The sequence below is a fragment of the Panthera leo genome, chromosome C2 (assembly GCF_018350215.1).
Source record: "Panthera leo isolate Ple1 chromosome C2, P.leo_Ple1_pat1.1, whole genome shotgun sequence".
NCBI lineage: Eukaryota > Metazoa > Chordata > Mammalia > Carnivora > Felidae > Panthera > Panthera leo.
The window spans coordinates 143,076,902-143,092,329 of record NC_056687.1 but is presented as its reverse complement, the minus strand read 5'-3'; the positions used below and the strand labels follow the sequence as shown (position 1 = coordinate 143,092,329).

The 15,428-nt window shown below is 43.1% G+C and overlaps 1 protein-coding gene across 11 annotated transcripts in view; it reads left to right on the top strand.

The window, feature by feature from the left end:
- NEK10 (NIMA related kinase 10) overlaps positions 1 to 15,428 on the top strand; it is a 224,246-nt gene that overhangs the window by 21,108 nt on the left and 187,710 nt on the right. For 10 of the 11 annotated variants that reach the window (XR_006207097.1, XM_042955045.1, XM_042955048.1 and 7 more), the window contains exons 4-6: positions 1,790 to 1,920; positions 3,470 to 3,568; positions 12,492 to 12,576. Coding sequence is in view for 10 of the 11 variants with exons in the window: in XM_042955045.1 (XP_042810979.1) it covers positions 1,790 to 1,920; positions 3,470 to 3,568; positions 12,492 to 12,576 (315 nt within the window). In the remaining variant the exon portion in view is untranslated. Of the gene's footprint in view, positions 1 to 1,789; positions 1,921 to 3,469; positions 3,569 to 12,491; positions 12,577 to 15,428 lie in introns of those variants that run through there. The other variant, XM_042955049.1, reaches the window with a different exon arrangement.

The window sequence follows — 15,428 nt, the reverse complement described above, 5'->3', positions numbered from 1 at the left end:
GAAGGAGTGATACATAATACTAGAGGCAATTGGGCAGCGTCTGAAGGCCCGTCTCCAGTTTTGTATGAGCCCATAAGCAACAGGGAATGTTGACATTGCCGAGCAGAAGTGACACAGTCAAATTTTTAGGAAAGTTCTGTGCTTCATCCTGTAGTCTTTCTTCTTTCCGCTCATGCTGGTCAGGCTGCTCAGGTACCTCTCATTTTCTGGAGTACACACAGATGTCCTCTGTCTTGCAGCCTGTAAAAGTCTGTCTGGAATACTCTGAAATACTCTTGGCATCCTGGTCCATGGCCCACCCTGTCTCTCCTTTACTTTCTGCCACAACAAACCCTGGTTCACTCAACTTGCAGCCTCTTCTCGTGCTGGCTTACCCCTCCCCCACCCCACGGGACTCTGACCTTGAAGGCAGAGGTGGGTATCAGGCATGATAGGTGCTATAAGCGAGGTCCACACAGTAACGCCAACCAGGGACGGACTGAACAGCTCTGCCGGGAAGGCTCAGGCGGGTGCTCACCAGGAGGCTGAGCTGAGCCCTGAAAGGTGATCAGGAATCAGTCTGCAGCACATGCCCAGGCATGGAGTGGTCAAACACTACGGTGGTTTCTGGGACAAGTGACTGGTTTAATGCGGCCAGAATGTGGGGCACGGTTTTATATTTCTCTGGCATGTTTTGTTTATTTATTTATTTGTATCATATGGACTTGCAGATTCGTAGTTTATTCTGTGGTGGATTTATTTTTCAGTACTGCATAGCAAATCATTCCAAAACTTAGTTGTTTAAAACAATGATCATTTACTGTGTCTTACCTATTCTGCAGGTCATGAATTCAGAGCAGTTAGCCTGGATGGTTCTGGTTCAGGTTTCTGCCACTGGGTGCCCACTAGCCATGATTCTTTCAACATCAACTGGGGCACCGCTTCCAAGGTGGCTCATTCACATAGCTGGCAATGGGTGCTGTTTGTGGGTGGGAGGCTTCTCTCCACAGGGCTGTTTGTCCTCACAGCATGAGCTGGGGATTCCCCAGAACTACCCCCCTACATGTTGAAAAAAATTTTTAATGTTTATTTATTTTTGAGAGAGAGAGACAGGCAGAGAGAGATGGAGACACAGAATCCAAGCAGGCTCCAGGCTCTGAGCTGTCAGCACAGAGCCCGATGTGGGGCTCGAACCCACAAACTGCGAGATCATGACCTGAGCCGAGGTCGGACATTCAACCGACTCAGCCACCCAGGTGCCCCTAGTTGTTCTTGTTGTTGCTGCTGTTGTTTTTAAGTTAATTTATTTTCAGAGAGAGAGCATACATGCAAGCAGGGGAGGGGCAGAGAGAGAGAGGGAGAGAGAGAATCCCAAGAAGTTTCCGCTCTCTGTGTGCAGAGCCTGACTTGGGGCTCAATCTCCTGGCTGTGAGATCATGACCTGAGCCTAAACCAAGAGTCGGACGCTCAACCCAGGTGCCCTGAGACGAGCAAGTTTGGTTCATGTTGAGCTGCTGTTATAATCAAGGGAGACTGAAAATACATAAATAACTGTAAGATATGACAGGTGGCGTTACAGGCAATGAAGAAAAATAAAACAGCATAAGGCAGAAAGAGTAAATGTTTAAGTCAAAGATGTTTAAATCTTGGAAAACCCCTAAATTTGACTTGGCTATCATGTTAATTATTGTTTTGGGAAAAAACTCATTCCCTTTATCCGGCCTCCAATTACCACTTCCCCCATTTTGTTACTTTGTTTATTCTGTGCTGGATTGTTATCCTCACGGGCTCCGTGCTTCTATTTCTGTAGCTTCCAGCCATTAACTTCGATAGTGCCCAAAATAGCATGACGAAGTCTGAGCCTGCCATCAAGGTGGGTGGACACAGAACCCGAGGTCAGTGGCATGAGTCCACAGAAGCTGTTGAACTTGAAAATTTTAGGTAAGAATCCAGTATCTCCCCTGCCTTCAACAACCTATTCTAATTAGCCCAAAACTTTGTTTGTTTGTCACGGGAGCTAAAATTTACAAGTGTTTCAGAATTTACCATGGGGATTCTTAATAATTTCAGTGTTTAAACCATTCCCAGAAATAGTGTGTAAATAACAGCTTAGTGGCTTTAGGTGGAACCGACAGAGTTTCAGGACACCTTGCTGAGACACCTCTGCCATTTGTTCTATGAGGAAATGGTTCCAAGTTGTTGGCCTGGCTCAGCTGATTCCAGGCTTTGTCTTCAGCGTTTGGTCTGTCCATACCTTGCCAGCAATGAGGAGGCATAAAAGAAGCCGTTGCTCTGAACAGATATGGTGGCTCAGGACTGTGGTTGTCAAAGCAACTGAGGTTTTCAGTTGAAGGGATTACACCTCACCTTTAACATTGAAACTGGCAACCCACATTCATCTGTCCTGTCACCATTTAGACCTGCCAGAAGTTGCACATTCTTGTGGGCCACTCCCCTTCCAGGAGCTGGGTCTCTCGGCTTTACAATGTGCTGAGGTCATCTGGCACTAAGTGCTGTGTAAATAATGAATGGTATGAAATATCAACATGAATATTCTAGAATGATCATTTATTTATTTGACCTAGATTTCTTCTCCCTGTCATTTTATGGCAATGAATTTAATAGTCTACAAAAGGCATACGACAGTAAATGGTTTATATTTAGTGAGGAACACTAAATTCTTTAAAAATGCTTACATATTCAGTCTACTGGTATCCATGTACTAAGAATGCCCTCGCCTGGCTAGGGTAGGGACACGCTGTCCAATGACCAGTGAAAGACTGCAAAGGAAGAACAGTACAAATGACAACATAAGGCTGTAGAACTTGCCTTTGAGGTGATGTGTTCATGTAATTCCAGATTATTGGCTTAGATCTTAAAATTGGTCTATTTTAATATGCACAAAAATAACATATATTTTGTAGCAGTGCCACCATTTTGTGCATTATCTCTTATCCTCTCCCAGTTTTAAAGTGGAATTTATAATTTAAAGTAGTATTTATAACCTCTTTAATGGGTTGTAATATCAGAAAAAAGAAGCCGAAAATGGGATATCTCCAGACTTTGTTAAACACACATACACACACACACACACACACACACACACACACACACACACCCCATATGCAAACAATCAACAACCACAAAAACTTGTTTACAGCCTAATGCGGTGTCTAGATAATATGCACCAATCATTCTTTCTCTTTGCATACCCTTTTCCTCCTTCTGAACAAGTTTAGCTATTAAGTGTTTATAGGGAATCCTTTAGTTAAATGGTAAAATGAAATATATATGCTTGATTATAATCTTTATTATTAGCTTTATAATTTAATCCTTTTTTAACAGTGGCCATGTGCCTTTAATAATGTGTTAAATCCTGAGAATCCTTCAATATTTGCATGAATATAGATGATCTTTGCCTGCATTGCTAACTTTGAGACAGGCTAAATAATTTTTATTACAAAATGCTTTTCTGTTTGTTTAATCTCAGTATAAACTACAAGAATGAGAGAAACTTCAGTAAACATCCGCAGCATAAACTGTTTCAGGAGATCTTTACAGCCTTGGTGAAAAATAGACTCATATGCAGGTAAGACTGTCGCAGAAAAGACCAACAATTTACACATGAATAGCATATCTTATATATCTTATTTCTAGCATATGGTTTGAAGGAGTTTATGAGATTGGATACAACATCCTTAAAGGATAAAACAGAGCAAATATCATTTAGAAGGAGGCAAATGAATAGGCATTGCAAGTGATCTCATTAAAATCACTCTGATTAAATACTGAATTTTGCCAAATATTGTGACAGATGAGGTAAAATGGGAAAACACCCATGTTACACTGTTTTTCTTATTTTCCTTACTATGAATTTGGATACTCAGGAGTTTACTGCCAGGGTCCTTATGAAACAGACACTGCGTAACCCCCTGACCAACATCCTCATGGTACACTTCTTCAGTTGATACAAGGACTGATTAAATGGGCTGCCCCAGCTTTGACCTTGGGGAAAGGATGAATGTGTACCCCCCAGTACAGCCCAATGATGATGTTTCTTCTTGGGACCAAGTTAAATGTTCCCTCTATTGATCTTCATTGCACTTAACACAAGTGCAGTGTTGGAACTATGGGGAGGGTTAGCAAGACCTATTTCTGTCTCACAAACATCAGGCGTCTTCAGTGAGCCATTGACTAGTGCTGGATTGTAGTCAGGACTGAATTTTCTATTCATTCTGGGCTGCTTGAAGTGAGAGCTGGTTATGTTGCTGCTAGTTATGAAGGTGGCTCCCAGCATTGTTACATGGATAGGACCTTGCCTTCTACTCTTCCCTGGAGGCCCAGGCTCTCTCCTGACAAGCAGCGGCTGAAAGGATGCCTATAAAGAACCGTGAATCTTCTGCATCGCTTTGTGACTCGATTGAGATATCTGAATTCTGCCCCAGTGAGATGGGAAAAAATTACTCCTGTTGGAAAATAGAAGAAATATTAAGAATTTAATGTCTTGAGCAAGATAAGACTTTGACTTGGTCCAGTGCAATAGCTGACTTTAAATAGAACAGTATCCCGGTGCGTCCTCCATGATGAATCAGCTACAAAACATGCCTAAGTGGCAGCCTAACAATTTGATCTTTAGAAGGGGCTTATTTGGTATTAAATATTCAAGGGTTGGACAGTGGCTGCCAAATACATTTGTTTAGTTTAAAGCAATCCAGGTTTGGGACTGCATCTATTATGTCTTTGTACCTGATTTAAGCAGAGGATTATAGGACGGATTCAGATGATACAAAAAGCCTAAAATCTTTATCGTGGCTATGGAATCGGGTCCCTGCTCAGTTCTTGACAGTATACTCAGATTGTTGAAAGATTAATGAACACTACAAAGGCCCTGAAATTGCCCTGAACTGTTTTCTCCCTGAGCTCGAACAGAGTACAACGATGGTTAGTAGCAGAATAATTATGCCTGGAATGGTATTAGGAAATGACATTCTTTAATTCATTGTGAAGACGGCTATCATGGACTGTTCAACGGATGTCTCATAGACCATTTATTGGGTCAGTACTTTGAGGAAGGAAGAATACTTGCAGAATTAAAGATGTGAGAGATGTCACTGTGTCCCCACTCTGAGGGCACTAGATGCAAAATTGTTAGGGAAACTAATTGGGCAAGGGTTGGCATCCAACAGTTGAAAAGATCTTAACAATTCTGAAGTTAAGAGATCTCTTGTCAGGACCTTTTCAAATTCTTAGTGATTAATGAGGCATCTTAGATTGGATGGAATTACTGGCTTGCAACATGAGTAGTCCCTGGAAATCTTCAAACTAGGAAGAGATGATTATAGATCTCTTTGCCTTCATAGTACGAGAAGGAATTTAGGAATGTTGAACATCAAGGGCATCCTTTTATGTCATCCTTTGGCTGCTGATGGATTGTTACGTTCAGTTCTATTCTAAAAGCAAGGTTGGGTCAAAGATGGCTTAAGTGTAAAGGTCTTCCATTGTTCCTCACCCCATATGACCTTGCTAAGATAGTCAGAATTACCTCCCCCCCCCCCCCCCCCCTCTAAATTTAGACTTACAGAAGAATTACATCTCAGGGACTTTTCTGGTATAGCTTCCTATCCTATTTCTTTGCCAACATCAGATTTAATGTTGGCTGGAAAGCTTGGATTCAATGCATTTGAATACATTTGTATATCTACTGTGTGCAAGGAAGAGAGGGAATAAGCATTGGGGAAGGAAGAGAGGCTGAAAATACAAAGATGAATAAAACACATGATCCCTTTCTTCTAGGGACTCAGCATCTACTCTGGTCAGCAAAACAATTATCCACTATCCCAATACAAGGGAAAATATGGTGGATATAAACTATTTATATTATTACAACTAAAGACTGGGGGAGATTGAGGGGTGTGGACTTTGGTCTTTGGTCCAATTCAGGCTGTAGACGAGATTGGACACATTCAGGATGTTATGCCATTCAATTTTACCCTGAGGATATAGCTGATTGGAATTTTGTGTCACGTGTGGAGTGTGAGCCCTTCCACGTCTTCTGTCAGTTTATGCCCCAGTGATGCTGTTCTTATTGTTGTTCTATTTCATTCTTCCCCACTGCAGTCTTCCTCTAAACCATACTTCTAGATACTTCCTTTCTGGGTGCATTTCCCAAGATTGGCCTATGATTACTCCCTTGTTCTCAGAAGTGAAGATTGCGAGGCGGCATCTGAAATGAGATGGGAGTTGTTAATCCAGGGTCAGATAAGGTAACACAGTAAGCACTGCAGACACCTCGTGGTACATCTCAGAGGGCAAGTGAAAGAAGCATCCCTGAAGCTGAGGTTACTCCTGGTTACACATGGTCACAAATCTTGACTCATGGCAGAGTACAAAAGCAAATTTTGATCTTCCAACTTTTCATTCAGCCATAATGTCATCTATTGGAGAGTCTAGTTGGAAAATAAATCCACCCCCTTTCCATTTCACCTGCCTGTCCAGGAAAGTACAAAGGGTGCTGGGTATCCAAGACCAGGTTGTTATGAGGTTGCATAGGAAAGAAAAAGTTGTCACAACATTGGCATATCCTCTAATTAACTACTTATAAAATTGACCTCTACTCAAGGATCTCTTCTGTGTATCTGTTCCTCTGAGCTCCCTCTTTGTTGGTCCATTCCTTGCTGATTGCCAGATGATGTGCAGATCCTGTAATACAGTGCAAATATAACATAGTTTTTCTTGTGAAATGAACTTGCAAATGTGGCTAAAGATGTAGAATATCCTGACGATACTAAAAAAATAATTATAGTGCCGAGCTGTTGGAATCTGGCTAATGAGGCGCCAGCATAATTAGACCACTGACAAATTGAAGAAGGGGCATTAACGAGGACAATGACAAGGTGGGACTTCAAAAAAGTGCATTTGGACCACAAAGGTTAGGAGAGGCCTTTAGGAAAAATTGATGACTCTTTCTAATATATTTGCAAAAATGAACCTCTTTATGCTGCCGAAGTCAAAAGTGAATTCAAGGATGTTGGATCATGTTATGTGATTGGTCAGAAAAAGTGTGCCCCAAAATGTCAGCAGAATCCGTTTTTGCTTTGTTCTAGTTATTAGGGCAGAGTTGCGGTTATAACTTAAATTTTGTGAAATGTAAAATAAAATATATCTTAGTTTATTTTTTAAGATAAGATTTTCCTTGCAATTTGCTCCCTGCTATTTAATATGTTTGGTGTTATTTTGAAGTGGGTTCACTTAGCTGGTCTCTTCCTGGTATGATTATTCTACAATTGCCAGAATATTGCAACTTTTGAGGAAGTAAGTATATATACCAGGTTCTGCCATTTCAGTTAAAAGAGAACCACCTGATCCATTTAGCATGACTTTTTTGCTCCAAAAATGCAATCACTTTTCTAATAAGAACAAGTTGGTGTCCTTATTATTTTACATCCCGTTTTCTGAAATATCTACTGTAAATGTGGCATATTTTGGAAATAGATTGCAAAAATCAATCACTTGGATATCCACCAGGTATGAAATTAAAATGTTCTAGCCTTTCCAGGAAAGCACTGCTTGTTCTTGGGCCACATGCAACCACTGGAACAAATTTTAACGTGGCCAAACCAATAAATGACAGCTTCCCATTAGTACATGACCTTCTGAGAGCCAGGCAGTGACTTCCAGACACAGTCTAGAGACCACATTTCCATGGCTAAAATCAGCCAATCCCCAAACACTTGGAGAGCTTTGCTCTGACAGACTGTGCCTTATAAGTTGTATATAATTACTCTCAATTCATCTTTTGTTTTACCTAGTGATTAGTGGACTTTTTCTTCTTTGGAGATCTTGAAGCTAACATGCCTAAAACAGGACTTTTGATTTTTCTTGCTCAACTTGCCCTCCCTCAGCTTTATTCTTCCCCACCTATTGCCTGGTCCAAACTGCCATCATCTCTTACTTGGACAATTGCAGTAAGTTTACTTGGTTCCCTGCTTTGATCCCCAATTCCCTATACTGTTCTCAATACTGCCACCTAAAGGATCCTTTCAAAAATCTGTTGGATCATACTAGTTCTCTGCTTGGAGCCTTTTAGTGGCTTTCCAGAATAAAAATTCCAAAGTCCCTATTCTTATTCTCCAAAGACCTACAGATCTGGCTCCTGCCATCTGTCCGACTTCAGCTCCTAATACCTTGTCTTGGCTCACTTTGCTTCAGCCCGACGGACTTCCTTACTATTGCTTGCACAAACAATCACACTCCTGCTCAGGGACTATATACTTAACTCTTCTGCTGTTCTGACCTAGACTCACTCCTCACTTCACTTGGATGCTAATCTGCCCAGAGAACCCTTCTCTGACTTCCCTAAAATAATATCCCCTGGACTGTCTAAACCCTTAAACTTTCTTGTCCTCCATTATACACCACCTCGTATAAATTTTTATTTGTTTGTTTTTATTATTGCTCTTCTCCCTTTAGAAGGTCAGCTCCATGAACACAAGTCCACGGTTTTGTCCTTTGCCTTACCCTGGGCATGTAACCATGCCTGGCTACCAGTAGGTGATGAGTAAATATTTGAAAAAATTCTACCTCTGAAACTTCCATCAACTGTGTAGAAGAAACACATATAGGCAGTCCCTTCTGCTCAATATCTCTCTGACTTTAGGGACTAGCATAACCCATTGGATGGACTTCCGGTTGGGCGCATATTTGGGGCTAAATTTAGTGGGAAACACAAAGAAAGAAGAAAGACCCGCTATGAATACTGGAATAAGCCGGTAAAGATGCGTTGAGTATTCATTTGTAGTTAATTTCTTCACGCATACTTTTTTTTTCTTCTAAGTCTTACCACGGCTATTTGGATGTGAATTTTACTTTTCTAACATCTCTCCCCCTCCAAAAAGAATACAGGGCTCTGTTGTATGAATGCGAGATAATATTTATTTTGAAACAGGCTTGATTGAATTTCTCCACTCTTAAATTTTGAGTCGGAGGTGGAAGTGTTGTTGTTGTTGTTGTTGTTGTTTTGTGTATTAATGGAAGAGGCGGTTTAAATGACACGTCACCATGAAGATGCCGCTTATTCTGAGGGAGAAAGAGAGCGAAGCGTGGTACGAATGAGGACTAGGGTGAACCTCTGGCTTGTGCACCCGTCCCTGGGTTCAGCTGACCTCAGACCATTTGGCTGTCCTGTGTGGTATTTACCTTCCAATACCGCAGCTTCGTGACTGCTTTTTACGTGGAGCTCTCACATCACATACGGGTTTCTTCCACCGTGCAAGACGGTGAAGGCCCTGCGACCACATTTCAGTTGCTGTGTTGCCCGTGCCACTTTTCCTTCCCGTTTTGTACTGAAAGCGGAGCGTGATGCTGAAAGCGATGTGGCAGGTGGTCATGGGCAAAGGCCGTGGGAGCTGATCACGCTGTTCTGTATTAATAGTCCTGTGAAAGAAGTGGCAAAAGTTCAGTCACAAGAGGGGATAAATATTTGCCCGCTCATGAATCCGCTGCTGTGCGGCGGCTATATTGGGACATACCCTCCAGGGAAACGCTGTCTTTGCAGACAGACAGCTTTTTCAGAGCTGCCCCAGAGGACCCCCGGCTGCTGTGCTGAACATTCCTGCTCCCACAGTGTACGTGTTGGAGAGTCACTGTCCCTGCAGTCACCCCCGCCTGTGGGACCTGGAGTGGTGCTGGGGCGGGGAGGGACCCAGGAGTCAGGCCCCAGCTCTGCTCTCCTGTGCAGCCTTGGGCCAGCCTCTGGGTTCCTCCGGGCTGCAGTTGCTGGCTCAATACAATGAGAGCACCCGTCTTTATGGCCTGCCGCTATTATTCTCTGTAATTCTCTGGTTGCACTAAGTCGTGTGTTTCCTAGTCCCCCACCTCTTGGCAAACAGAGATATATATCATCTTACAGAACACGCCATTCCTCTTGAATACCAGGGCTCCATCCCATGTGCTGCGTCCTTGTGGGGGGTTAGGGGCTGGGAGCCAAGGAAGGAACAACTGCTCCTTCAGAGGTCAGCGCTCAGAGAGCAGAAGCCAGAGGACTCAGACACCAGGAATTCTATTTACATTTATAACAGCAGAGGCCAGAATCACGTAGAAATATTAATAGCTTTGGGCTTTAGTCCCAAAATTGCAAAACAAAAAATGCCGTTTGCTTGGAACAGAACCTTTAACTCAGACTTTTCTGGAACTCTTCATTTATTTCTATTCCTTCAATAATAATAAGTTTAAAAAGCCTATCCTGGCATATTTTTTTTTTCTTTTTTATAGGGGGGAGGAAATAGGGGAAAAAAAGCTTTTTGTATTTATTTTAATATGAAAAACGTTGCAAACGTCATGACTTTTCCTCATGAAGATTGTATATAGTTAACAGGAAAAATACCAGTGCACACATATTTATAGCTTGAATCACCTCTTGATATGTCTCATGGCTTTTCCTCTTAAATAATGAAAAGCAATCAGCATTAAACCTCATTAGGTTTTTAGCAGCTGTTGCAACTTGATCATTATTTCTTTTAGGTCTTTGGGATGTCGGATCTCTGCACTCCAGTTCAGGCTCCGTGCTATCTTTAGCTGACCCCAGCACCTGAAGGGGAAAGTAGTCATGTGCCCTCTCCCTATTTATAAAGATTAGAGGTATTCTGTCTGAAATAAGAGTCTCAGAATAAGTGTCCCCATAGGTGATTGTTTTAAATTCAAAGCGCATTTCAAATTTGCAGTATTTTCCTCAACGCAGGGAAGTCGGGATGAACGATGGCAGGGACTTGGCTAACTGTGCCTGGCTGGCGGCACCGGCATGGGTTGAGTCCTGCCTTTATTCTCAGAAACTGAGCTTTGCCTCCGTAGCAAAGGTGTCGCTGTCATGGTGCCTGGGCGAGAGGAGGGCCAGGGTTTGATGGTGGGTGTGGTGGGCAGCTCCTGCCGGGAGCCCTGGTGATGGCGGGGAGAGCAGTTCTCAGCCAGTGATGCTTTTGGGACGTCTTGTTCAGCCTCTGTCTGTAGCCAGGCCTCTGTGGGGTGGGGTGGGGGGGTTGGGGGGTGCTCTAACCTATCAGGAGCTCTCAGACATCCCTGGGAATATAAGAACATGGGAAAAGCATATTTGCCAACTTCCTTCTGGAAGGAATAGTGAGGGGTTTGGGGTGGAGCGGAAGGGGGTAGGGTGGGGCGTGACACCTCCAGTGGCAGTGACCGTAGATGTTCGTCCTGCCTTTGAGGAGGGTCGGTCTCGTGCACTCACGTTTGAGATGTGCAGGTTTGGGAGCAGAGCTGAATTTCTCAGGACCGTGGAGGAGATGAAGCTGTATTCTACCACCAATGCTAAGGATTAATATGAGGCAGGCCAGGCAAGGGTTGGCTTGGGACCTTAGCTTAAGCAAATGTTCCACTTGACGGAGGGGCAGACCTTTAAAGTATCCTAACCTTGCTGGATGCATAAGTAACCCAGCTGTGGGGGTGGGAGAAGTTATGTGGCTTCTAGTCTGGAACAGCTTTCCTTATCTTCCTCAGTTTTTCTTGGCTAACTATGGAATAACAGACACTCTTTGTTTTAGTGTTTTGTTAACATTTGCACCAAGCACCACTGTCGGGCTAGCTTAGAGGACCGTGTGAGACAGTGTTGGCTGAGAGGGTGCCCGTGCTTGTCTTTGCCCTTCTCCTTCGTGCTCCCCACTCTCCATGGTCTCCCCTGAGATTACATCCTTAGCCATTCACCTGTACACCAACCTTCATCTCAGGGTCTGCTTCTGGGGAAACTGATCCAAGGAAATGCTTTTTCACGGTGTTCCCCAAACTGCCCACCAAAGTGCCCTGGAGGCTACAGAGCACCCCCAGGGTGTCATGGAGTGTTTGAAATTTTCAAGGAGAAGAACGCTATGCAATATCTGTCAGATACAGTGCCAACTGCTCAAGGTGCTGTATGATTTCCATATTAAGATTGGGCTACCTTCCTTTCAATGATGGCGTATGTTTCTGAAGCTGGGTTTTCCATGGTTGTTACGATAAAAAGCAAGTACGAGGTGAAAAGCAGGTGGAAGAGGAGAAGGTGGTGGTATCCAATCTGATCACAAGGCTTGAGAATTTGTTTAGTGTTTACAGGAGCACACACACCATTAGTAAGTAAATGTGCTTAAGAATGAAATAAAAATATTTTTCTTAAAATGTATGCGTATAATTTTTTCAAATGGATTCTAGGTTATTAGGGCATAAGTTCTTGTTAAGTCAAATTTAATTATTGGAACTTTTAGCTATTTCTTTTGGTCAGGCGCTGCCCCTCAGTCAGCAAGGGCAGTACGAACCAAATGATGATGGCAGTTTTTATGCATTTCACGCTAACATGGATTGAGTGTTCAGGTACCAAATAATAGTCCTTGTTGTAGCTTATGCTCGAAATAAACTAATGCTATTCCTTTGTGTGTCCCTTATTGTCCTGCACTGTTTTGTGTTGTTCATGAACTGTCACACTGGCCTCTTCAACACGGGCAAACATGCTTTCTCTTGTTTTCTTCTTTCAGAGAGTGGGTTAATCGAGCCCCATCTATTCACTTTCTGAGAGTATTAATCTGTCTGAGACTACTAATGAGGGATCCATGTTATCAGGTTGGTTGGAAAAAATAAAGGTAGTTTTTACTTGTTATGAAGATGAAGTAAAGATCTGGGATCATGTTAGCTTTTTTTTTTTTTTTTTTTTCCTGTCTCACAACTCAATAGCTTTCAAATTTAGGAGGTGTCTCAACTGCTATTTAAAAAGATATGAGAAACAATTTAATAGGGACAAACAAATCTGTATGTTTCTGCTGTATTAACTATGGTATTAAGTGGATGGGACTTCTGGCGTATGTTTAAACCATTGGCAGTTCAGGCCACACCTTTGAGTGTGTTCAAGGCTAAGCAGCTCCCTTGGTCAAAGTCAGCAGTGACAAGTGGGGGCCTTCTCAGGGAGTTCCCGAGGCAGCCCGTGGGAAAGGCAGAGGCTGCAGTTTTAGCAGCTGCTCCAGAGTCCGGGCCCTTGCCCACACCTAAGTTGGAGGTGAGCACGGGACCTGCCGCTGGTCTCCAATGAGGGTTGCGAGGCCGAGAAACTTTCCCCCCTCTCACTAGTTACTGGAGTGTGCTGCTGCCTCTAGTTTAGTGTTTCTTGAATTTTAACGTGCACAGGAATCCACTGGGAATCTTGTAAACACCAATTCTGATTCAGCAGGTACACACTGAGGCCCAAGTCTCTGCGTTTCTGTGAAGCTTCCAGAAGACGCCAATGCCACTGGTCCATGGCCCACACGTTGCACAGCAAGGACTTAGTGCTTTAGCAGTGAGGCTCTAAAAAACAAGCTTCCCTAACATTTCACCCAGACCTTCAAAATTATTTCTTCTAGTATCGGCTGGTAGACAGCTGCTTCCATAAAGCAGCAGTTCTCAAACATCTGTGTGTCAGAAACACATGGATGACCTACAGATCGCTAGGGGCCATCCCCACAGCTGGTCGTTCAGTAGGTTTGGGGAGGGCTGGAAAATCTGCTCTTCTAGTAAGTTCCCAGGTGAAGCTGATGCTTCTTGTCAGGGGACCACAGTTTGAGAACCACTGTTCCAAAGCCTCAAGATCGCTTATTTAGTCATTATTGTTACTGCTTGCCAATGTTAAATATTTAGAACGTACCTATTCTAAATACGTGCTTCGGTATTTTCACAGACTTTTTCCCCCCTAAGAAGCATCTCCTTTTACACCCTGTCCTGATGAGCTACCAGGAAGCTCAGACCACTCCAAAGATCTTTTACTTTGGACTTGGTTTTACTGATGAATTGTTTGCGTCGGAATGCGTTTCTCTTCCTTACCCCAATAACCATCTTTTCCAACCTTGGCACTTAAAAAAAGCGTTTCGTACTAGTCAGCTACAGAGCCTGCTCTGATTTGAGTCTTCTAGGATTCATGGTGGTGCCACCTGTTTCCTTTAGACGAATCACCACTTCATTCTGTATTCTAAGCTGGCCTTGTGCTATTATAGTTTAGTGAGCCCTTTGACTATGTGACTCAGGGCATTGTCCAAATGGCTTTCTGTCCTGGTTGCTCAGGGTTTTTTTGGGAAGACAGCATCCTTTTTTTTTCCCATGACCAGCTGTACAGAACTATGCATTCCATGTATTTCTGAAGGGCCGTTTGCAATTCTGTGTGCAGCGTATGTAATAACAGTGGACCACGTGTTCCATTTTGCCTGGGTCAGTCCCAGTATGTGTTCCTTGTTCCCACTTAATTATTAATAACATCTCCTTTCACTCTCATGAAGGTAGGTTTTTAGCAGGGGCTCTAATTTTCTGACTTATAGAAGTTAGCAAAGTATTTGCCTCAGAGATTTTCTGTTTGTTTAGAAAATTGATGACCGTTGTGTCCTACTCTGCTGATCTCCATCAAAGTATTGCCTTTCTTAGTCTAGTTCTTGATGGATCGGGACAGGGTTGATTGCCCTGCTCTCTCCAGGAAAGAATTCAGTGACCTCATTGTTTATGGGATTTTGTGACTAAACACATATTGAAATGAAGTCCTTCCCCGATTTCTAGTCTTTCCATAGAAGGGTATTCTCTCTGAATATCTCCTCCTGGCACTCTTTCCACAAAGAAGAGCGTGTGCTCAGGCGGTTGTTGAACATCTTGAGTTGCCAAGAATTGTTGGCCGAAGTCACAAAGCTTTGCTGGGGTTTACTGTAATTTATACCAGTTAATCTCAGCGAGGCTTCATCCTTGCTAGGCATTCCTTTCCTCGCTTGTTGAGTCTGTGCCGCAGGATCCACAGTGGCTGTTCCAAACCCTGTCCGCTTCTCATACTCCGATCCCCTCCTGACCCTGTCATCCTCACCAAATTACAGCATTGTCTGCTTTCTGGGAAAACCAAAGCCATTCCAGTGGGAACTCTCTTATTATCTCTTCTTTGTTGCTTGAAATATTAGGGTTGCCTTGAAGCTTTATGTTCTTCTTGTCTCAGAAGACATATCCCTCCTCCTTGCCAAGGCTTACCCATCTATCTATTCTCTTCATTTCTATGTCAGTGTCTCCCTTTCTATTTTCTATTATTGTAAAAATCTCCTCTCCTGGACCCAGATGTCCCTTCGAATCTTCACCTTCCCTTCATTACTACATTTCTTGAGAGGTCAGGCTATATCTCTTGAACCCACTTCCTCTCTGTCAGAACTGATGTGCTGTATTGCTTTCACACTGAATTCTTGTGAACAGGGTTCTCCCTGGAAGCCATGTTTCAGTCAGCATCCGTTGATCCAGAGGTTGCAAACTGGTAGCTCAGAGATTGGATCTTGCCTGCCAGAGACTTCAGTATATGCTTAACGGAGACTCCAGCAAGAAAAAAACTGGAAGGAATGAAAGAGAAGCCATTTTGAAAATATGGAGTGCTTAGGGTTGTTCGCAATTAAAGGGAGACACGTGGTCTGAGGTTTCAAGTATGTTAGGAA